This window comes from Eulemur rufifrons, chromosome 7 (genome assembly GCF_041146395.1).
Source record: "Eulemur rufifrons isolate Redbay chromosome 7, OSU_ERuf_1, whole genome shotgun sequence".
NCBI classification, from domain to species: domain Eukaryota; kingdom Metazoa; phylum Chordata; class Mammalia; order Primates; family Lemuridae; genus Eulemur; species Eulemur rufifrons.
Window position 1 is genome coordinate 82,993,832 of NC_090989.1, and position 25,188 is coordinate 83,019,019.

The following is a 25,188-nucleotide window of genomic DNA, read 5'->3' on the forward strand; positions in this document are numbered from 1 at the left end:
AGTGTTAATGTGGCATGCTAATTCTGGAAGTGGTCATTCTTTTACCAAATTTTTAAAAAATTAGGTATAAAAAGTCCAGATTAAATCCCCATCTTACAAATTCTGACATGTAAGCAGGCTTTAATATCACCTGCTGTCCTACAGAATGTGAAAGTGATGTTAACTGCCATAGCAAAGGCAAATAAGGTAGTTTTTGGAATTCAGTTAACAAAACAGTTTTACCTCTGTTGTTAATAAGATATGAAGGGGATATGGATACTATTAACAGTGAGTACTTTCCCTCAAAATAATGATAAATACATTTAGTACTTAAAGTAGCAAGTTACAAAGCAAAACAGTCCAAAACATATTTCTGGAATGGCTAGTAATTTTTATTTAATTTTGTAAGCCTAAGGTAAAAAGCAGAGGCAGAAACTTTTACTAGTCAGTAAAAAGCAATTCTACCAATCCACTGGTAATTAATATACTAAACAGAGTTGGAAAGCATTTTACTGAAAGCAAAATATTTAGAGAAAATAGACATTTATACAAAATTATAAAATGCTTGCAATAAGAATAAGTGTATTTCAAGGAAAGCACAAACTTATTTTAATTTATAGAGGCAGTTAAAACCCTTAAAAAATTTAAGTGGAACTTGAAATATGCAAAAATGTATAAACATTCTACAAAAGATGGTCATTCTTTTCCTGAGTATACTAAAGCTATGAAACGTAAGGTGACAAAGGAAGGTAGAGGCTTGGGAACTCTTTTTCAAGGGCATTTCCTTTCTACACACTGCTTCCCTCCTTCTTCATATTCTTGTTTAGAAATCCACATCTGTTGAAAGGTGCCCTGTAAAATGGAAAGAAATACCATATAATTATGGCTTATTAGAAAATACTTTTTTTCTTTTAATATCTTCATTTTTACAACTCCTAAACTTTGAAGAACTTGCTTGTCCTCTCCCCCAAAGAAGTACTCCATTACTCTCTTACTTTGGGCCTCCAGAACCATCCAAAGATGCAATTTAGCCTTGCCTTTAAGGTTAGAAAGAATGTTAAATCCCTCAATACCTGTTACGCTGTATAGGATTTAGAAACTGACTGGCAAGGAAGACTGAGGGTTTAGCATGATGGCTTCGTGGCAATAATAGAAATTGTTGGAAAGTTTGAGTACTTAGTGACATTTTTTACTTTGGCTGCTCTGAGGTAAAGGGGAAATACTCTGAGTCTAGGGTGCAGAAAAGTACAAGGACTTTTTCACCCGATTCAAGGCAGACAACCAATCCAAGCAACATGTTAGACCCAGCACCATGACTTCGCCATTTGCCCTAAGAACCAATTCCTGACTTCCTATACCTCACCCAACAGAACAGAGAACAATCAGAACTTGAGAAGGAATGATTTAATTTTAAATGCCTTGTAGACAAGTCCTGACCAGTGCACATAGGGTATTGTTAGAAGGGGCATGCATACATTAACATTTCCACCTCTGTTTGAGAAGGGAAATTGAAATTAGACTGACAAATGTCTACTGATAAGGCAACGTGGCATTTTGTTATATCAGAACATATATTAATAAAACTGGTAATTCTTATCAGGTCTTCCACTCATTTACTTGATAGTTATAAAATGCAAAGATAAATGAAGCACTGGAATTATTTTTACTAAGTTGAATATAATTCAGTAACAACCTTTATTTTTGCAAAGTAGCTCATCTACTAACCAAAGAAGCTAGAATGGAGCCACCAATCCATGAACTAAATCTCCGTTCCACTGTTGTATTATTTGCAATCAATTTCAACCGCATACTCTAAAATAGAGAAGGAAGAATATGCATTAGTACAATCAAAACTGGTTACTCAGGAAATTCAATTTTGACAAAGACTTCTTAATGGCTCTCTATGGCTCAAACTCTGATAGATTAAACATGGTAATGTTGAAATAGCTAGGCTAAAAAGCATAATAGGTTAGAATACTGCATAGAAAGGTTTTTTAAGTACTTTGATTATGGCTTTTAATATGTAATACGTGATACGAAAATAAACCATATAAACTTTAGAAAACTGCATACTAAAGTATAGCGTTCACAATTTATATCCTGTAATAACAAACCTGTACCTGACACTATCAATCAGGTACTATGCTAAGTGCTTCATATATTATTTCATTTCATCCAACATTAATTATTCCAAAGTTCATTCAACATTAATTGTTCTCATCTGCCTCCTTTTCTGTAGTCCTCTCCAATCTTCAAACTGCTTCCTTTCTAAGGCCTTTATGCTTATCCTAATCTGTCCTATCTTAGTTTACTGTTGCCCTTCCAAATCAAAATATAGCCATCAGGTCTCAGGTAAGTTTTTTATTCATACTGCTTCCCTTCCAAGTTGGTGCTTCTGTTTTGAACTCATACTCCCTCTTAATATACATAATTTTATGACTCAGTACTATTCCCCCATCTCACTTCCTATATCAAGAGATATTTTTCCCCCTACATAGGAATCTGCCTATGGGATAGTTCTCAATTTGCAGATGTCTTCCAATTATGCTATATATGAAAACATAGTTTCAGTCTTTCTACAGTGAAACAAATGTGTGCGTGGCAGTGGTAGAGTATGGGATGTGGGTGGAGAGTACTGGGGACTGGAGGGGTGAACACGGGTTTTTTGTGGGTAAGGAAGATCAGTATCTATTACAATGGAATTTTTTTACTGTTATTTCAATTTTTTAATTACTTCCTAAAGGACAAGGATAGTTTCTAACTGGTCTTGACTAGACCTTGGACCACCCATGTCTGTATTCATTAATTCATTATTCAGGGACTTTCTATGAAATCTAATGATTAATACTGTAATTCAGGTATGCTCTAGATCAGACTGTGTCTCTAAGAATTTAGTAAATATAAGGCAGATGGCAGTCTTGTGCCTATAAATGCAAGTACCACTTTTAATTATAAAAATGTGGCATATGTAAAACATTCCTTAAAACCAGGACTATTTAATATAAAAATGTAAAGATATTGTTAGAGCCTATATAACCCCTAATACGTTTTTGTAAACTTAAAAATTTAGCTTTTAGCACAGAAAACTTACCAAAAAAACCACTTGATAGAAATTTTAAATTTAAAGTTTTAAAACTGAAAGATTATGACTGCCATTCAGTTATCAATGTACCTTGTCAATTACCTTCTCCCCAAACCAGGTTCTTCTATCCTTTTAAAAGTTATCACAATGCACCCAGTGATTTTTTAAAAAGCAAATGTGAGTTCATTAGTCCTTTGCCAGATATTATCCTGTAAGTTCACTGTTATCTTTGAATAAAATCCAAACTACTTGTTAATAAGACATGACCTGGCACCCATCTGTTGTGGGTTGAATTGTGTTCCCAAAAAGATGTGTTGAAGTCCTAATCCCTGGTACCTGCGGATGTGACCTAATTTGGAGATACACAGGGTTTTTGTAGATTTAATTAAGATAGAAGTTAAAGTCATGCTGGAGTATGGTGGGGCCCTTAATCAACTATGACTGGTGTCCTCATAAGAGAACAGAAGTGTTGCCACTGCAAGCCAAGGTTTGCTGGCAAACCATGAGAAGCTACAAAGACGGAAGGAAGGATTCTTCCCTATTGATTCAGAGAGAGCACGACCCTGCTGACATCTTGATTTCAGACTTCTAGCCTCAAGAACATCGAGACAATAAATTTCTGTTGTTTTAAACCACTAATTTATGGGACTTTGCTATGACAGCCCTGGGAAACTAACACACCATCTATCTTGCCAGCCATATTGCTTTCCCCACTTCTCTACAGACAATAAGCCAACTACTTTGAATTACTGGAATATGCCATTTTCTCTTCATACTTTTGCACATGGCATTCCCTCCACCTACCTTTCATTGATTAGCAACAGCTGAACAATTCATTCAAAAAACCGCTTCATGAGGCTTTCCTCTGATACTTCTAGAGAGTTAGGTGGTTGCTTCTCAATGTTCCCAATAGCACCTGGTTCATGGCATACTGAAGCACTTAGCACACTACAATCACTATTTTCTACATGCCTAACCATCCTGGTAAACTGAGCCTTTGGTGAGCAGGGACTATATTTTGTATCCCTACTTCCTACCAGACTATAGGCACTTAAATATGAAGTTAATAAATAAAATAAGATTTAAATAACTTAAGAGTAACCAATAGATATCATCTGGGAAAATTTGGTTAAAAAAGGATATTAACTTATTTAAATAATATTATACCAGGCAACACAAAATACCAACCGTCTACTGAAAAATGAGCCCTTATCTACAAAATTACACCACCAGTGAGGAGACATATGACTGAAGAATCCCACTAAAGAACAAAAATAACTTACTGGGGGAGTTTTCTGAGACAGCTCTCTATTCAACCTATCAGTAAAACTCTGTATTAGGGTGTTTCCTCCTGCCACTATCACACTGCCATAGAGACCCTAGAATAAGAAAACAAAAATAAATTAGTTTCAAATGTTTCTAACAGTTTTAAATACAACTACAAATAAAACCATGTCCTCTACTATGATTTTCTCCTTTTCTTTTTTTAAATGTTTTACTACTATAGGGACCTAGTAGCTTAATCCGGTGGTTCTTCATCCTGGCTGCACATTCAACTCATCTTCGGAGCTTTTAAAACACCAATTCCTAGGGACAATTAAATAAAAATCTCTGGGGATGGGATCCAGGCAAGTTTTTTGTTTTGTTTTGTTTTTTAAAGAAACGGGGTCTCACTATGTTGTCCAGGCTGGAATGTACTAGTTATTCACAGATCTGATCATAGTGTACTACATCCTCGATCCTCAAACTCTTGGCTTCCCAAGTAGCTGGGACTACAGGTTCACGCCACCACACCTGGCAGGCAAACTTTTTATTTGTTTAAAACTCCCCAGATGATTCTAATGTGCATGACAGTTTAAGAGCCACTAACTTAAAGGAGTTATTCTAAAAATCATAATTTTTTAGCAGATAGCTGCCAATATTTAATTAGAAATACATTTTATAATGACTTCATCTTAGAATGTTCATCTGGAAGTTATGGTATTTAAAATTAGACAATGAGATGATTTTATGATTATGATGAACAATGATATTCTCTGAAAATATTCCTGGCCAAAATGCCTGCTACCTTACTCTTTTGCAAATGTATGCATCAGAACCACATGGGGAACTTCTTTCAAAATATACATGCTAAGGCCTCCCCAAATAAAAATAAATTCCTACTTATATAAGTATATATACTTTTAATTTGCATGTATACATCAGAAAGTTAAACATCAACATGCTTTTTTAGTAGGTAAGTTCCTATTTTTAAAACTTATTCCAAATGTCTAAATCATCTAAATTTTGAAATAGAAAATGGAATATAAAAGTATCTCCTTTGCAATTCAACATTAGTTAAAAAGAGAAATTTCACTAAAAATTGAAAGTTATCACTCTGTTAGAATAAATGTACTTCAATTCAATTGCCTTCCCTCAAAAGTGGCCCTGGATTTGCACTAAAAAATTCTAAACTTATACTCCTATTGTCCTAGAAGCAGGACATGCTTATTAGGTTACTAGTTGAAATAAACAATGATTTTCATTAGCCACCCAAAAGCCTTTTTTGAACAACACAGTTTTTATACATCCTTAGCTATTAGCATTGTGACTTTAAGCAAAATGATGTATAACAAAACCAATTTTTTTTTCCTGAAATGACTATTTGAGGACATGCTGTACATCGTTTCACTTAAAGTCACAGTTTCCAAGAACCTACTGATGACTTCAAATAAGTACTTACTGTATAATCTAATCTGAGTACAGTATATGACATGGAGTTAGTATTTAAAACTTGACAAAGCACAAAAAACATGAAGATCATCTAAAATTCCTGTAGAAGTTACATAATTTAAACCACACCTTCCTGAAAAATAAAAGAAGTAAGGTTGCACTATGTATAAGAAAATCACCAATAATATATATTTTGGTTTGCCACATTTTAGGAAATCTCTAGAGCAGCATTGTCTAAAAGAACTTTCTGTGATGATAGAAATGTTCTGTATCTGCGCTGTACAAAACAGTAGCCAGTGAAGAACTGAATTTTAAGTTTTTATATATTTTAAATTGCCACATGTGGCCAGTAGGTACCACATTGGACATCACAGCTAAAGAGTTTTGTATTTTTCCTTTTCTAGTACTTCGTCTTTTTACATATGCTGTTATAAAATGGACTTCAGAGACAATGGCCAAAGCTGTCAACCTAAGAATGAGTTGGGAGCATTTCAGTGGTATGTTTATACCATAACAAGAGACTGGCACTTACTGGTCTGATATCAATATCACACATTCCAACACTTGTAGTAACAACATGACTGACTCCTAACATTGTATTTCCGGATAACCCCTGCAACAACGAAAAAACAAGTAGTAATATAGAAGAACTTCATACAGTAAAGCACATCCAAAAAAATTTATCTTACTTGGACTATAATTACACAAGTGCTTAAAAAATATAGGAAAGGCCAGGCTAATTATGAAATAAGCTTTCATACCTTTACATTGGAAGGGTCAAATAATCCTTCAGGAATCTTTAGCCGTTCTGCACCAAAATCACAGTTGTAGCCATTCGGGAATTCATAATGAACAGTTGGCATCTGTGCGGCTACTCTGAAAACAATGAACAGTATTTAAACGAAAAGCAATAACAATCCTCTTCAAAATTATAAACTACTATGAAATTATCGACTTGTAAGAAATCAGAGTGAGAATATTTTATTTTAAAATGTTATGCAGTATATCTTAGCATAACTTTACACCTTTAACCAGTTAAACACAGTCTATGATTCCTTTTTAACAAATCTTTTCCTCATTTATGAAGTATACAATTTAAATATGAAAACATACTGTTCATCGTAAGTTGAATCTGACACTTGAAGTACTGAAGCTTGAAAATCCTGGATAACACACTATGGATAAAAAAAATTTTAAGAAACAAGGTTGAGATTTTTCTTTACAGTCTATGCTTTGGTAAACATTTATATTTAAAATACTTTTCTGAATGAAACTGGACCATGTTTCTGGATGGGTAAATCATTTCAAGAGTATAAATCTACCCAGCAAGGACTTTGAGTATCAAGAAACCCAATTCTAAACATTTGCATTAGAAGCTAAATTACAACAGTTATGGAACAATGAAGAAAGATTAAAAACAACTGGGAAGCCCTATACCACAGTACTGTATCACAAAACCAGTTTCAGAATACCATTTTTTCCTTAAAAATAAGCTTAGATTTAGAAGCAAGACTTCATTATCTAAATATGCACACATGCATATATTTCACATCTAATCTAACTTTTAATGACTGCACATTAACAGCTAAAATATGGGCTGTGAGAGACACATGACCTCTGGATTGCTAAGGAAAATATCTGGTTTAATATCTAGGCAAAATGATTAATCATCCTCATAATTTTTCGTCACCCACAAAAAGAACCTTTAGGTACAAAACTGTCAGGAAACTTCCTCTCAGAGGAAGTTATGGCTCTCATATACTTTTTTTTTTTTTTTTTTTTTTTTTTGAGACAGAGTCACTCTGTTGCCCGGGCTAGAGTGCTGTGGCGTCAGCCTAGCTCACAGCAACCTCAAACTCCTGGGCTTAAGCAATCCTTCTGCCTCAGCGTCCTGAGTAACTGGGACTACAGGCATATACCACCATGCCCTGCTAATTTTTCTATGTATATTTTAGCTGTCCAGCTAATTTCTTTCTATTTTCAGTAGAGACCGGGGCGGGGGGGGGAGGGGGGTGTCTCTCGCTCTTGCTCAGGCTGGTCTCGAACTCCTGAACTCAAACGATCTGCCCGCCTCGGCCTCCCAAGTGCTAGGATTACTGGCGTGAGTCTCATATACTTTTATTGTAAGAAACTAATGTGTATCTGTAATGTGAGAAGTTTTACTGACCTCTCCCTCTCAGTAAGCCATATATTCAGAGATGGATTTTTAGTAAAGACATTCTCCCACTCACTCCCTGTTATGAACAGTAACAAACATTTTTGATATGGCTGACTGATACGGGGAAAAAGAACACAATCAAGACATACTAGCAGGTCTCTACAAAAACTAAAACCATTTTCTTAGCCAAAAATGCTCCGTATAGCATAATGCTTGTTTCTACCCTAAAACCAAACTTCCTTTCAGGTCTCACCATAGTAACTCAATGTATATGTAGTCGTTTGTAGAGATATTTGTCTGGCAAATATGAAAAGCATGGCTTTCCCCCTCCAAATTCTTCTCTGTAAGATATCATTAAAAATATAGAGCTTGAAAATATAAAATACCCTATTCTATTCAATGACTTACAGCCTATAACATTCTGTTTTTTAACACTCATGCAAAAAGCATATAGCATTTTTGTAAACAGAGTAACAGTTACTTACATTACACATGTAATTGTGCCAAGACCTGGTAACCTGTGGCAACTTCTCTTTTCTTTTCCAGTTCGCTGGAGATCCTTCACGAACAGCTTCCTGGAATACCAAGAGCATGTGCGAGGTTAACAGACTTCTTACACTGGAAGGGTCAAATCTAAAACCCCTACACAGGGGTAGGGAGTTAGAGATAAGTTCCACAAAGAAAATTCAATCATTACTTACTTTTGATGCAATCATATATGGAGGAATCAATTCTATATTCATTTCTTGGAAGAGTTCTCTACATTGCATAGTAATAAAGTCTCCAGCAAGAGGGGATTTCACAATGCCTATGAAACAGATTAAATAAGGCTAAAAGAGCTTTAAGTTCAAACTCCTTGGGACAAATTTTCTCTGATAGGTGTGTTTATATGAATAAATCTTTTAGGTAGAATTAACTGAACTGCCCTTCAAAGCACAACTAAAGCTACGCATCGGTTTTAAATATATATTATATACTAAAGATTAAAAAAATGCTCTTAAAAAAAGACTTTTGGAAACTGACATGCTTTGATAGTGCAATTGTTTTATTTCATTATTTGTGTAATAACATCTAAAATCATCTCAGTGTATCCTGGTTAAATACATTTACCTTGTTGAAGGACATATCCATCATGGACTGGAATTGCAGTGGTATGAGTGGCTCCACTGTCCAAAATCAGCCCAGTAGAACGACCATTAGCAAATCTAGTTTAAAGCATTAAGGAAAAGAAAATATCAAGGCTCCTAAAATAATGTTTATTATAAAGGGCAAATTCTTATGTTTCAGAAACCATTTTTTAAACATGCATAATACATTATAGTTTAAAATACATTAAAGTAAATCTACCAATGAAAATTGGTATCAAATAATAATTGTCTTAAAAACAAATAACAAGAGGCAGGACTTCCAGATAATGGTGTAAAGAACACAGGGAAACCTTTCTCCCAGACAGAGAGACATCTACTAAGTTGGTCAAAATTAATATAATCATTGACAGTCTCTAGAGATTGATCAAAGAGCTTAAACAAATTGAGATGCATTTTTTAAACAGAATTTACAGAAACTTGGTAAGAACAGTGGGATGCTGTGACATTTCAACCAGGGACTACAACCATTCTCAAACAGCACCAAAGAGCTGTTTCAACAGTTGGCCACTTCCATCTCCTCAAACTCAACGGGGTTGAAAAGCTAGTCCAGGTGACTTCAACATTTTCCGCAGCTCTGTGCTATATCATGTGAACATATCCTAAACCGATGTTTAGGAGTAGGGTTATTCACACATTCTTCAAATATTTATTGAGCATCCATTACGTACCTACTAAATCAGGTGCTTAATAACATGTCACAGGGTGGGAAGGAGAGAACAGTGGAAGGATAGAGGCTGCCTGCCTGACACTAGCATTCCTTAAGCACAGAAGACACATAAAGGTGAACCAAAACTGTCTCTGCCCTGAAGGATATCCTGTCTATTGAAGTAGAGATCAGCAAAACTGATCTCCTCAGGATGCCCTGGGGAGGGTGTGGGTACAAAGGAGAAACCACAGCCACATGTGACCCTCCAGATACCCCAAGTGCAGCCCCTCAACCAAATCCAAACTTCACAAAACAAATCCCTTTATTAAAAGGATATTTTCTGTCAAAGAAAAACCTGGATTCAGTCAAAGGCCACACTAAAGAAGGCCACATGTAGCCCCAAGACTGCAGGTTCCCACCCCTGAGGGATATCCAATTATAAGCTGGGGAAGGGGACATGGGCAAGAACAGGAGGTATGAGAAGGCCAAGAGGCAAGAGAACATAGGGAGGTCAAGGAACTGCTAGTAGTTCAGTATAGCCTGAAAGCAGAAGGAAGGAATGTGGAAGATGATTCTGTCTTAAAGCAGACTGGAACTTTAGAAAGGTTATTACAGCTATAGTATAAAAAATGGACAACAGGAAGTGCTTCAGTAATCCTGGAAATAGCTTCTCCCTAGTGCAGTGGCAGTGGGACAGAGAGAAGCAAATGGATTTGAGAAATAGCAGGAAAGAATAAATGAGTCTTGATGACTGATTAAATTTGAAGGGTTAAAGAATACTAGTCTGGGCAAATGAGAGGAAGATTAATGTGACTATTTTTGTTATTTTCTAATGAATTAATAAATATTTTAAAAATTTCTTAGTTTTAACTTCTAATTTAATTTAAAGTTTAAATTAAATTAAGGTTTCGGTTTTAATTTCTAACATGGTAAATACTGCCAGATACAACCCATGTAAATAAAAGCTCTTAGGGTATAAAAGGGTCCTAAAACCAAAAAGTTTGAGAACCACTTGGCCAGAGGAACACAGTAAAAGGACACCAGTCAGCACAATCCAGAATGTAGGACAATCTAATTCCCTTAACAAATAAATTACAAAGAAAAAGAAATGGGAGGTGGGATCTACAGATTAAGAAACCTAAAAGACACAATTGAACAAATAAAATGTATGATCTTTGCGTCCTAATTCAATATATATTAAACTGTTCAAATATACTAAACTGTTTTACAAACAAAAAGAAATTGTGGTAATTTTTTTTTTTTTTTTTTTTTTAGAGATACACACTAAAGTTTCTGTGGATAAAATTATATAATGTCTGGGATTTGCTTCAAAATTATGGTGTAAGGGCGAAAGTGGGTAGGGTTATTGCTAATATAACTCAGCTATGTGTGTTGAAAATAGTTAAACCTGGGTGGTGGGCACACAGGGGTTCATCATAACATTCTATTAAAGTTTTCTATACCAAAAAGTTAAAACAAATATAAAACAATGCCCAATTCTGTTTACACACTCCTTGTAAGGAAGCAGCCAAAAAGACCTCTGTTCAAATTCAGGAATGCCTTTACTAAAGTGTGCTCTTGGACCAGATTGCCTACTTTATGACCCCATTTCCTGACAGGTTTATTATGAAAATTAAATGAGATGATACATACAATGAGTCTGCTAGTTCTCTTTCCTTCTCCTACTCAAAATCCTGCAATGGTTCTCTACAGTCTAATTTTCACATTTTAAAACTCTTAACATGGAAGGTCTCCACTGACTGACCTAAACTTATTTTTACAACTCCCATGGAAGTCCAACATGTATCTTTCACTATTAAACTAAGTCGTTGTAACAAACATTTATACTTCCCACTTTCACGTTTTTGCTAAAGTCACCTCCAAGACACAGAACTACAGACAAACGTTAAATAAGTTACCATAGTGATCCTCAAATATATAAAAACATCTGAATATTACAGCAAGCCAGGAAAGTATACAGGATAAATGAGTAGAAAGTGAAGCTCAGGTTTTAAGTAATTCATTCAAGATCACATATTCAGGCCGGGCGCGGTGGCTCACGCCTGTAATCCTAGCACTCTGGGAGGCCGAGGCGGGTGGATTGCTCAAGGTCAGGAGTTCGAGACCAGCCTGAGCGAGACCCCGTCTCTACTAAAAATAGAAAGACATTATATGGACACCTAAAAATCTATATAGAAAAAATTAGCCGGGCATAGTGGCGCATGCCTGTAGTCCCAGCTACTCAGGAGGCTGAGGCAGTAGGATCGCTTAAGCCCAGGAGTTTGAGGTTGCTGTGAGCTAAGCTGACGCCACGGCACTCACTCTAGCCTGGGCAACAAAGTGAGACTCTGTCTCAACAAAAAAAAAAAAAAAAAAAAAAAGATCACATATTTGTAAGCAGTGCAAACTGAACTCTAACTACAAAGCTCTTTCCCCTATATCATGCAATTAAGTTCTATTTTCTTTATATAGCTTTGTCAGACTACTCTATTCCTCCTCTGAACTACCATGATTACTATACAGAAAGGTCAAATTAATCATGTACTTCTTTATGGCTTTTGCCAATGTTGTCTTGAAGTACTATTTAAATCTGTCATTTAGCTTTTAACAAGAGTATTCACGTTACAAATTCTTTGAGTTCAGGGCATAACATTTCCCTGTTTGTCCCTTAATGTGCTTGTAATAAATATCTAATGATTAAATCTTAAATGAATTTACAGTTAATTTCCAATTTTCTATGCTATTGGAGGAGAGGGAGAAAATGGCAACCTTTTAATTCATTTAAGCCAGCTGGTTAAAACACTACCCTCTATCCTCATTCCTCTTCTTTAAAAAACAAAGAAAAAAAACTGTTAATCAGGATTTCAGTGTTATTTTCTTTTCCTCTCATATCTTCTAGTATATCACTAGTTCCAACAAGAAATACTAAAAGATGGATAGTTAAAAAGCAAGAGAGTAGGGGAAAAAACAACTTCTGAACAAGCAAGAATTGGCTCATGTCTTCTGTCGGAGGTATCATATTTAGTAGCATCATTATACACTCCTAGAGAAAAGATGAGTATTACTCTTTCAAGGATACGCTGTCAAAACTGCAGTTTTACATAGGAAGAATGCAGGGATGTTGTAGTGTTCAAACATTAACTCTGTTAGTTTCTCTCTCTTCGCTCTAGTATTCCACTTAAGAAGGGGGGAAAAAGAAATGCAAATTATTTTTAGTTTAAGAATTAAAATGTTGATTTATCTCAAGCTACAATATAGTACTATATTAACAAATATGTAAAATATTAAAATTAGAATAAAATGCCACGGCAAATAATCTTTTATAATAATATCTCTTTATAATAGTTATTTTTATTTCTTTATATGCAAATAAATAAGTAAATTATATATAAATTAAAATTTATTATTTAATAATAAAGTCTGCTTCTATAAATTCTAGAAATCACAGAATTTTCAAAGTATAAGGAAATCAGGATTCATATAAACAATTATTATATCTTAAGAGTAAATCTGGGCTGGGCGCAGTGGCTCACGCCTGTAATCCTAGCACTCTGGGAGGCCGAGGTGGGAGGATCGTTTGAGCTCAGGAGTTAGAGACCAGCCTGAGCAAGAGCGAGACCCCATCTCTACTAAAAATAGAAAGAAATTATATGGACAGCTAAAAATATATATAGAAAAAATTAGCCGGGCATGGTGGTGCATGCCTGTAGTCCCAGCTACTCAGGAGGCTGAGACAGGAGGATCCCTTGAGCTCAGGAGTTTGAGGTTGCTGTGAGCTACGCTGACGCCACGGCACTCACTCTAGCCTGGGCAACAGAGAGAGACTCTGTCTCAAAAAAAAAAAAAAAAAAGAGTAAATCTGGTAATCAAAATCCTAAATACAAATTTTAGACCACCAAATTCTCCCACTTATAGTTGACAGTCATAAAAGAAACTGTAAGTTGAAGTAACAAGATATTGATTAACATGGTATTAATTTATAATCACTGTGCTCTTCAGTGGGCCCTCTTTGTCAATGTAACAAATGTATTGTATTGCACAGGACACTTCCTTCAGTCTAGAAATTTCCAGCCCTAGTTCAACATTTGATTTCTCTTTTAGAGACCTGAGTATAAAAGTAGATATAGGGTTGGGAGCGGTGGTTCACGCCCATAATCCCAGCACTTTAAGAGGCTGAGGTGGGAGGATTGCTTGAGGCCAGGAATTCAAGACCCTGGGTAAAATAGCAAGACCCTATCTCTACAAAAAATAGAAAAATCAGCCAGGCATGGGGTACATGCCTTGTAGTTTCAGCTACTCAGGAGGCTGAAGCAGTTGGATCACTAGAACCCAGGTGTTTGAGGTTGCAGTAAGCTATGAAGACATCACTGCACTCTAGCCCCAACAACAGAGTGAGACCCTGTCTCAGGAGGGAGAGAGGGAGGAAGGAAGGAATGTAGATATACATTGCTCTTGGGGCACGAGAGATGACTCACAAACCTAAAATGGGAAGCAGTCTAAGAAAATCAAATGTTAAACAAATCCCTGGGGAAAAAAATAACCACTAGAACCCATTTGGGTTTTCCTGTACTTTGAATATTTATTGAAATAAAAAAGTTATAATAGTGTTTAAAAATTAATCCTTTTTCCTAATTTTCAAATTTAAAATATTAATTCAGATGCCTCTTTAAAGAAAAAGAAATAGTCTTCAAATGAGAAAACTAAAGAAAAAAAAAAAAAAAACCTAGAGAAACATGGAAAAGGAAATCTTTGTCTCACCGGTGCTTCTGACATGAGAACAGGATGCAGGCTGGCTTCTGATTTGACATGCATTTTATAGGTATGATCCAAAATAGCCTGGAAACTATCCCAGTCTTCAACTGGAATATAAAATTAATAGCTTGGAAACAATGCTTAGTTGAAGATAAATACAGCATCTTTTGAGAGATTGTTTCTATGACTTAGCAATTTATACTTTAAGACACAGCAACCTCCTTATTTTACAGATCTACTTCATAACATAGTAGTTAACACAAAAGTTATCTTTTTTTGTTTGTTGAGACAAGGTCTCACTCTGTTGCCCAGGCTAGAGTGCAGTGGCGTCATCATAGCTCACTGCAACTCAAACTCCTGGGCTCTAGCCGTCCTTCTGCTTCAGCCTCCGGAGTAGCTAGAGCTACAGGCATGCCCTACCACACCTGGCTAATTTTTCTACTTTTTTTTTTTGTAGAGACGGGGTCTCGCTCTTTCTCAAGCTGATCTATCCTCCCGGCTCAGCCTCCCAAGGTGCTACGATTACAGGCATGAGCCACTGTGCCTGGCCTCAGAGGTTATCTTTGTTTTCTAGATAAGAACCTCTTTTTGGTCCCTCTGGCCCCCAGACCGGTCCCAAATGTAATTAAGGTATCTAATAGACCTAAAGTATTATCTGATAAGTACTTATTAGAGGCCCAGTATGTGATCTGAATGTTAAGAGGAAATACAAAAGAATTGTATGCTCTAGACCCGACACTGGAAGACATTTAAAAAGTTCAGAGTATAGCATATCTTCAATTTGGCTTCCACTTAAACATTCCACTAAAACTTCTCACATAAGTCACTAATGACCTTCTAAAAGGCAAATCCATGGATACTTTGCATTTTTAATCTCCCTTGACCTCTCTAAATTATGACACTATTGATTATACAAGAGTTTACAAACTTTTTCTGCCACAGCCCAAAGAAATGACATTACTTGTATAATATACTTCTACAGGCTCATCTGGATTTTGGGGGGTGGGGGGGTAAAGGAAGTCAATGGACTTCACTGGTAGCTTTAACTTCTTTTTCTCTCCCCTTCTTAGTGTAAATCTCAATGTCACAGCTAAGAACACTGAGAATCACTGGACTTTTACGCTTCCAAGAACTTTTTGTTCTCTTGGCCTTATCCTATATCCCTAACTGTTCTCCTCTTCATTCTCCTTCATGGGTGCCTCTTCTTTATTGGTTAAATATAAAACAAGTTTTTGCTACGAACTCCATCCTCAACCCTCTTCTCATATTCCAAACTCTTTCTGGGTAATAAAATGCAACTCCATGTCTTAACACCTTTCTCATGACCTTTTATTCACCTACTTACTAGATTATCACTTCAATGTTCCAAACACTTTGAACTCAACAAACCCATTTGCTTGCTATGCATAAAAGAGTTAACATAGCAAGGCTGAGAAAGGCCTGCTTGCAAGGTTGACCCTTAGCTGATTTCTGAGAATTTGAGTGGTAAACAGTTTCGTTCATTGATATAAAACTTTCCCAAAATGATAAGAGTAGGTTCACTATACCAGAACTGTATGGACAAATGATATGGTTGGGACACAGCTGCTTTCCTTCTGGGAGTCTAAAATTTAGGTACATGACAGGCAGAGGGTACCTACAAGACCAACCTTCAGTAAAAACCTTGGGTACTGAGTTTCTAATGCATTCCCCTGGTATACAAGTATTATCGAGTTACAACTTGTTGCTGGAGGAAGGTTATTGCTACAGATCTCCAAGTGCGGCCCCTCAACTAAATCCAAACTTCATAGAACAAATCCCTTTATTAAAAGGATTTGTTCTGTAAAATTTGGATTCAGTCAAAAGGCCACATTCAAGGATCCAGAAGTCCATATGTAGCCCCAAGGCTGCAGGTTCCCCACCAATACAGTGAACTCGAAAATGATTTTGGGTATCCTCAACGCTTGCCCTTTAAAACCATAAAACTTGCTCCATCCCCTTCTCCTGCTATCTCACTGCCTAGGACCCTCTGTATTCAGAGTTACCCCCGACCAAAACTCTAGGAAATGTTCTCAATTCTTCTCTCCTTTTCACCCTTTCAATCACTTAGTACCATGTTTCCTGGATATCCTGAAGGCCACCTCAGGATACCCACTCTCAGTGTTATAGTTTAAACCCTCTTCATTTCTCATCTGGACTCTTATTTCACTTACTGATCCTATCTCTCCTATCTCCCTCCAATCTAGTCTATTGCTGTTGGAGTAATTTTTCCAGAAGGCAAATATGAGCATATCATATCTCTGTTTAAATTCCTCTGGGGTTATCCTTCAGTTACTAGCTTAATACACTCCTGGGGTGGTTTACAAGCCCTTTTATGATTGTTCTCTGCCTACCTTTCCTGCTGCTGATCCTAATGCACCCAGTGTTACAGCCATACTTAATTGTATAACATTTCTAAACATCTAAGTTTCTTTCACAACTCCACCTCTTCACACATTAGTCCCTCTATTTTATCTGGATTTGTCAGCCAAGCTAATTCTTATTCATTGATCAAGATTTATCACAAAAGGTCAGGTGCGGTGGCTCATGCCTGTAATCCTAGCACTTTAGGAGGCAGAGGTGGGAGGATCACTTGAGACCAGGAGCTTGAGACCAGCGTGAGCAACACAGTGAGGCCCCATCTCTACAAAAAATAAAAAAATTAGCCAGACATGGTGGCACATGCCTGTAGTCCCAGCTACTCAGGAGGCTGAGGTAGGAGGGCTGCTTGAGCCCAGGAGTTTAAGGTTGCAGTGAGCTATGATGATGCCACTGCACTCTAGCCTGGGCAATAGAACAAAACCCTGTCTCAAAAAAAAAAAAAAAATTTTATCACAAAAGTTACCTCCTCTGTGAACACCATCACTGACCACCGCCCCCCCATGATAGAGTTAAATACCTCTTCTCTCTAAACCCATTGGTTATTGAACATACCTGTATTATAGCACTTATCCCACAGTGTATCACATTTGTATGTATATATCTATCTCATCTATCTAAGTTTTTCAAGAAAAAAGAACATTTCTTATGCATCTTTGCATTCTCAGTGCCTGGAACATCAGTTTGTAGAATAAAAACAAACAAACAAAAATAGCTGACGTTCAACTTATAAGAAGCCACTGTTTTGTATCTAAAATATACCATGCGTACTCTATATTTATAATCAAATCCATGGGTAAAATATCATACCCATCCCATTTTTTAGTGGTGAAATGGCTTCCATATTCTCCCTGGGAACACGCAGGGCATTAGTATCTATGTAGTAGGTGGGCCCGCCTTGTTTGCCTTTATCACCATCTATTTCCATCAACGTGCTTCCATCATCTCTTTCTACCACCATACCAATGGCTGTGGGGAAATCCACCTGTAAGAGTCAAAAACACGATATACGAACTTCACCTGTTTTATCAAGGAGTCTTTTTTTTTCCCAACTAATGTCTTTTACCATATTTGTTTTGAATCAGAATTTCTACATGAATTTAATTCTACATGAATGGCCCTACATATCCAATTAACTGTAACATTACACTTACCTTGGGGCAGTCCTCCCCAGCATAACCAGCTCTCACAGTATAAGACCCAATGTCAAAAACAAGGGCTCCAACTTCATCTGAAAAGATTAAAAGATAATTAGCACTAACAACTTGCAAGTATCATATAAAAATTAAGGAACTACTTAACGTGCTTAAAATGAGAACATATGTGAAAGCTCTATAAAAATTAATCACGTTCATATGATTACTTGCTTGAACCTAGTTTTAAATATACCTTAAAGATTCATGTAATTAAAATATAACAAGTCATACGCTGTATATCAGTAGAGGTCCAATCAGGAAAGAGTACACTAAAACTGGGTAATTTGAGGAGTTTACTTATTGAAGGGACTATTTACAAAGACATAGGCAAGGTACAGGACAACCAGAACGGGCAGTAAATCAATTCCACTTGATGTCTCATGGGTACCTCTAATTCAACACATCTGAGGCACTGCTAATCTCAGCATTACCTATCACAGTTGGTGACCCCAGTCCTCATAGGCAAAAAACCTCAGAGTAGTTGTGAACACCTTCATCTCACAAGTTCTGTCAAACATTTCTGCTAAATATTTCTCAAATCTCCTCCTCTTTAATACCATTGCCACTGCCTTCAATCAAGCTCTTATCTCAACAGGGAATTCCACCTCTTCACCTTTTCAAATCTACCCTTCGAACTGCTGCACTGTGATCTTTCAAAATTGTAACTCTAATCATTTTGGTACACAAATCCTCCAATGAAAATAAGGGGGTGAATCATTCAGTGGTTTTTCATCACCTGTAAGATAAAATATATCGCTCTAGCCAGTTGATATTCAAGGCCTAGCAGATCTGGCAGCAGTCACTTCCCACCTCATACACTAGTGTTACTGAATGATCTCCTAAATGCACCATATATTCTCACTCAGCTGACCTCTGCATATGCTGTCCCTCTCCACTCCTCCTCCACCATTCCCATTAACTCTCTTATAAAGTCTGCTGCCTTTTTCACACAGAGTAACTTTCTTGTCTGTGCTACCTTTGTACCATCTATATATTGTTATTAATGAACATCTCATTGAATTACAGTTACCATTTCTCATCTGTACAAGTTGCTATCAACTATACGATGCACCATTATTTCATGGATCACTAAGAAAAAAATATGCTGCCACTTAAACTCTGCCATGCCATCAATATTAAAACATATTCCAACTTCAGCTGTTTAAATGTGGGGGGAGGGGAAATGTACAATTAAGAATCAATGAAATATGATGTCTATTTATTCAACTGACATCTACAAGATTAACTTTTTTTGAAACCAGAGCCTATACCCAGCATATAGCATCCAAGAAAGTTTTCTGTGAAAAGAAAAAATCTAACAAATCAGTTAATTTTCCTGTCCTAATTAGTATGGTAAACCAGATATGGTGGAATTTTAAGACTCATTTCTTAGAATTTTGTATCTGTTCATTTTCCTTTCCAAAGATAGAAAATATATATGATTCCTGTACCTTGTTTTGTTAAAAACGAAGCATCCAATGAACCCAGAGTAGGAGACTGACAAAGGGAGACAAGAGGCTTAATATCATAACCACAGAGGTCTTGATGTTTAAAACCTAGGATGTGATTTCCAATGGATAAAAATCTTCAAGAATTGGATCTCTTTTCTACTAAACATGCATTTCATTTTTTGAGGATTTTTATGTTTTTCCCCCAGAGTAGAGGGCTTCTAAGTTTAAGGATGATGTGATTTTCTTGGGGAACATGAAGGAATGATGGCAATTTTCTAAGCTAGCATTAAAACATTCTAATGCAATAATGAAGACTAATGACTGTGGCAGGAGATGAGGAGGTTGCTTTATTTTTGTTTGGACCAAGGTGCCCCCAGGATTGGGGACCAACTCATGGAGAAGATGATTTTGAGAAATTTTCAAGGATAGAGAGTTAGGGGCAGGGTGGTACAAGACTGATAAAACTAATTTATCAAAATTGGGCTGGTAGTACATCCATTCATTTTTATCATGTAAAGGAATCTGAAATAGAGAAGTACCATGAAAGATGACTGCAAGAGCAGCAAGCAGGCCCAAAAACCAGTTAGAAAGTATGGAAATCCAGACGATGTAGGAATTATACCTAAAGCTAAAAATTTGTGTTAGATTTGCTCAGAAATAATTATTACAATAAGACAGTCATAAATACGAAAATTTAAACAAGTATCGTTTTAAAAAGCAAGTAGGTTTAAAAATACAGTTTATTAAGTTAATTATTCAAAAATTAAGTGGGATTGCTTTTATAGGAAACCCTTTGGAAAATGTGGACCACCATAAATACCTAACATACAGTGGTGATTCAAACACAAAATCACATACTAATTTTTTGTGAGTTTTAAATACTTTACATGGGAAACAGGCTTTAGGACATAGTCCTCTACATAAGCCAATGAGAACCGGAAGGTTTATTCTGAATACCTAAACATACAAGACCACGCTTTGGGTATACACTTGAAAAAATGACTTATGGAGAAACAACCAAAACACTTCTTTCAAAACAGGAAAGGGTTTTACTGCAATGCCTTTTCTTTATCCCAGAGATCTTTATTCCCAACTTATTGGGAAGTTATGTAACTTTAGGCTGGCTAATCTATTCTACACTTTATTTTCTTCTTCAATTACATGGGATAGAAGTATCATTTATTTGTTATGGATTAAATCAGTTAATACATACATTAAATGTAATGCATGTAAAGCCTTTGGAATAGTTCTTGGCCCACTGTATGCACTCAGTGTTAACTGCTTGCATTATTATTATCCATTATCTATCTTGGTCTTACTAAATAATGTCTAGTAAGGAACAACCACCAGCCTCTAGGTCCTTGAATCAGTGAGCCTGAAGTTCATAATAGAGTCAACAAGTTCAATGAGGCAAAGGCACACAGACCTAGTTTTTCTGCCAGGAATGCATCTTCATAAGGAAAAGAGGTAAATCATGAAAATCCAGTAGGCCTTCTCCAAAGTAAAAATGGGAAACTACCAACTCTTACATTGAGAAATCAAAACCAAGGACATAAACTGAGAGGGAGAAAGGAGGCAGTGATGGTCAGCATATCACCTCAGAAGAGACTCTGAAACTACACTCCCCAAACTAAGAACTTTGAAAACCTTGTTTTTGTCATTCCCTATGTATAAAATGCCATCCGCTTCAGAAACAGCAACATTACTAGAAACAGTAACGATAGGAACACTCAGGATTTGTCTTCTTGGTCTTTACCAGGTCAAACACAACCCAAAACACGAATCATAAATACAGGTGCTTTGAATCATCTAGATTGAATCATTCAGAGTGAGGCTTAAGATCCTACATTGCTAAAAAGCTTGCAGGTAATGCTGACACAGCCGGTCCATGGACCACACTGTGAGTATCAAGTGCAGTACCATCTTATTTAACCTTCACAACCACTCCACAGTGTAGGAATTATTCCACAAATGAGGAGCCTGAAGCTGGGAAACTGCCCAAGATCAAAGCCCTAAATAAATAGGTTGATACTTCAACCTGGTCTGTGTAACGTGGTAATCTTTCTACTACACCACAGCGTACCCAAGGAAAGCCAAAGAGCAGACACCTGGGACCCTGGGCAAACTTTGTGGGAATCCTTAAGTTACAGGTGTTCCTAAATCCCAAACAGACCCGCCCACGAGGAGACTCCCCAGTCAATAGGCAGGAGTTACTGAAAGGTGTGAGACAGCGCGAGAGCGGGGCGCAGAGAGGAGGCTGCATCCTAAGTGGCCGCCGCTTCTCCAATCAGTTCTACCTCTCGCTGATCACTTTGCCATCTATGGGACACTGCGGAAACCCTTAGTCCACGCTTGCAAACTGCTGGGACTTTCCAAGTTTACACACACACCTCGACGCAGCCGAGTTTTGGAGACCCTCGGGGAGATGCGACCCTGGGGCCAGAGGGCCTGCTCGCAGGACAGAGCTGCCCGCCCACCTCCGAAGCCCTCTCAGGGACGGAGCACACACCCCCAAAACCCCGCTCCTCGGGGTGGGGGGGGGCGCCGAGGCAGGAAAGGGTCGCAGGGGGCGGCGACTCCCGGACGCCCAAAGCACACGCCGAGCCCGGGGGGCTCCGGGGCCGGACAGAGCGCAAGGCGGGGATGGGGCGGGGAGGCTGGGTGCCCGAGCGGGGGAGACCGGAAGGGAACGCCGGGAAGGGGAGGGCTGGGGGCGGCGGTTACAAACCCCACACGCCAAAAAAGGCGCGCTCTCTCACCGGCCGCACTCACTCACCTCCCCCGTACACGCCGCCGCTCATGGCTGTTGTCAGCACGACTTCCACGCTAAAGGTTACCGAGCGAAGTGACTGCAGCGGCCGCAACTGCGGGTCCCGAGAAGCGCTAGCCCCCGACCCTCTTAACTTCCACCGCCACCCCCCTCGGGCAACAAAGCGACGTCCACACACCCCGGCGCGCAGCCACACTTGCTGGCTCCTCTTATCAGCCAATCACTAGGGGCCCAACCTAAATCCAGCCAATCAGAACGCGGCTATGCTGCATCCCTGCGGCGGTCCTCCTAGTTTAGCCAACCGAAGGCGGCCATAGGGGCGGGGAAAGGAGAAAGTGACGGAAGATAAGAAGGAGTTGGGTTGCAGGGCTGGAGGGGGAGGAGCCTCCCGGGTGGGCGGGAGAGTGGGCGGAGGGAGGGCAGTGTCGGGGGCGGGTCTAGGGGTGTGGCTGGGCGCGGAGGAGCAGCGGGAACCCGCGTAGACCTCTGGAAATAGTCTGGAATTTGAGGGACAGCGTCTCCACGCAGCGATTACTGTCTATTGATTGTGCTAAGTATAGACAATTTTTCAGAAAAAGTATTTTCACCTACTATAACTTTTATGTTGAAAAAAATAAAAATGGTGTGCTCCCCTTTCAGATAGGGATAATCAGTAAATCAGACAAACTGATAGCATCCTGCAATTTTTTAAATGGTTATTAATAATTGAAAGAAGAAAGAGATGGTACATTATGTCAACTAAACTTAGGTAGCGCTGTGACCTTCCAAATCCCCAAACTTCACAGAAAATTGTAAAATTGGGATTCAGTCTAAAGACCACACTCAAGAATCTAGAAGGCCACATGTGGCCCTAAGAAGGCAGGTTCCCCACTCCTGAATCGATCTTCATTCAAGCAAGCACCTAACACTACATACATCCCCAACCTGTGTACTGTCCTTAGTGCCCTAGTTCTACCAGCCCAGTCCAGATCACCTTCGTTTCTCCCCTGGATTACTGCAGCAACTTGTCGCTCTGCCTCTTTGCCACTCTGTAGGCAGCTTAATCTATAAATCTGGTCAGGTCACATGACCTTTAGAGTATTGCATATCCTTGTAATTGATGGCAGTTCTTAAGCTGGTATGTCTAGAGTCTAGACATATAGGATCTACTCTTAACCTGAGGAACAATTGACTAAAGCATCATCAGTCTCAGTGCCAGCAGGGCAGCGGAGAATGATGGGCAGTAGGGTAGGAAATGAGATTAATGAGAAAACTCTTTCCCATTCACTTGACAATATAATCACAGAATATCTAATCATTTAGATTATTAGAAACCCCCATTCACCCAATGAGGTAATGTAGAGGTCAGCAATGAGATAATATAGAGGTCAGAGGTCAGGATCAAATCCAACAGGCCATCTTTTTTTGTATGGTCTGTGAGCTAAGAATGATTATTCTCTTTTTAAATGGTTTTTAAAATTATTTTTAAGAATAATGTGTGAAAATAATACGAAATTCAAATTTCAGTGACCTTAAACTAAGTTTTATTGAAACACAGCCAAGCTTATTCATTTATGGCTGCATTTGCTCTACAAGGGCAGAGTAATTGCAAGACAGAGACTGTGTGGCCCACTAAGCTGGAGAACACATTTACATTCGGACCCTATACAGAAGGAGTTTGCTGGTCCCTGAGATAACGCATGTGACGTATCTGGCACAGTCTCCTTAAGTACTCTATGTTAACTGTTGTCACCATGATTACAGCTCTCACTATAGATGCATATCAAATCCCCAAAATATTTCTGCTTCCACTCCGTTTTTATGTTGTGTTTGTCTAATAAAGCTGGCGAATTACAAAATATTGTGATACTTTCTAATAATTAAATATTGAAGAGATACTATTTGTGAGTTTATATTATAATGCACAGTAGGCCATTTAAATCAATTTAGCATTTAAATGCTTAGTAATTCACATATAGCAAATTAAATAGATTATATATATAGAAATCGCTCTTCAATACTATCTCCAACATCTCCTATGAATGTAAGAGACTATATCCTAGAAGTAAGATAACTAGGCTGAAAAGAGTAAAATATTTGTCACACTAGTTCAGAGTTTATCAGAAAACAAAACAGTTCACCACCACAGGGTGGTTGAGGAACACACCCCCTACTCTCAGGGAAGCCTGATGGGAATGCCTTCTCCCACAGAGGCCATACTGTGCACACAGCACAGGGGAATCTTAAATCTGATAGCACAAAGACAGCTTGAGAGAATACTGGAAAGTCACACTTAGATATTTTTGCTTAAAGTAAGAGTTTTGCTCCATTTGAGAATTTGGACAGATATTAGAAAAGAGGTCCTTCATTCATTCATAGTTTCAGGTCAGCATGGTCTTTTGACATATCATTGAAATCATTGCTTTATTTTAATAATAAACTACTGAAATGAACTTCAAAGGAAATAAACTTCTCTACAGTAAAATCTGGTATGTCAAGACTAATCACATATTGACACATATAAAAGTGCACACACTTAAGCCTTTGATAAATTTTAATCAACAAAAAATATAATAAGACACTAAGATTATTGGCCCTGAAGTGCTGAATTGCTGGAAGATGGGATTGTTCAGAAAGGAAACCCATTCAGCATTCTAAGAGAACAATGTTGGGGGACTGCGCATCCTCCGTAATAATGACATTATTTCCTATGAGATGAGAATTATAGAATGGCAGCTTATTTTCTGTTATTATTAATAATTAGGAAAACTAGTTGAAAATGCAATAGAAAAAAAGTACTAACCCAGCAGAATCTATTTTATGAAATATAAAATATCTGAGAGTTGGGGATCTTTGCATTAATATTTCTCCTCTGTAACCTAAAATGTTTTCTCTAAAGTCTTGGCTCAGCCTATGTT

General features: G+C 37.7%; 1 protein-coding gene across 2 annotated transcripts; it reads right to left on the minus strand.

Moving 5' to 3' along the window:
* Positions 1–346: 346 nt before the first annotated feature.
* Positions 347–22,489, minus strand: ACTL6A (actin like 6A). 2 transcript variants are annotated; one of them, XM_069472903.1, is made up of 14 exons: positions 22,298–22,489; positions 18,029–18,105; positions 17,685–17,859; positions 14,484–14,584; positions 12,805–12,902; positions 9,042–9,136; positions 8,633–8,739; positions 8,417–8,506; positions 6,887–6,948; positions 6,535–6,649; positions 6,306–6,386; positions 4,345–4,440; positions 1,705–1,791; positions 347–831 (listed from the first exon to the last, which is right to left on the minus strand). In XM_069472903.1, the coding sequence occupies exons 1-14, from the start codon at positions 22,320–22,322 to the stop codon at positions 751–753; spliced, it is 1,290 nt and encodes a 429-aa protein (XP_069329004.1). In that variant the 5' UTR covers positions 22,323–22,489; the 3' UTR covers positions 347–750. The 2 variants fall into 2 exon arrangements, with proteins under 2 accessions (XP_069329004.1, XP_069329005.1); XM_069472904.1 differs by having other exon boundaries at positions 22,250–22,489.
* Between the last annotated feature and the right edge of the window lie 2,699 nt (positions 22,490–25,188).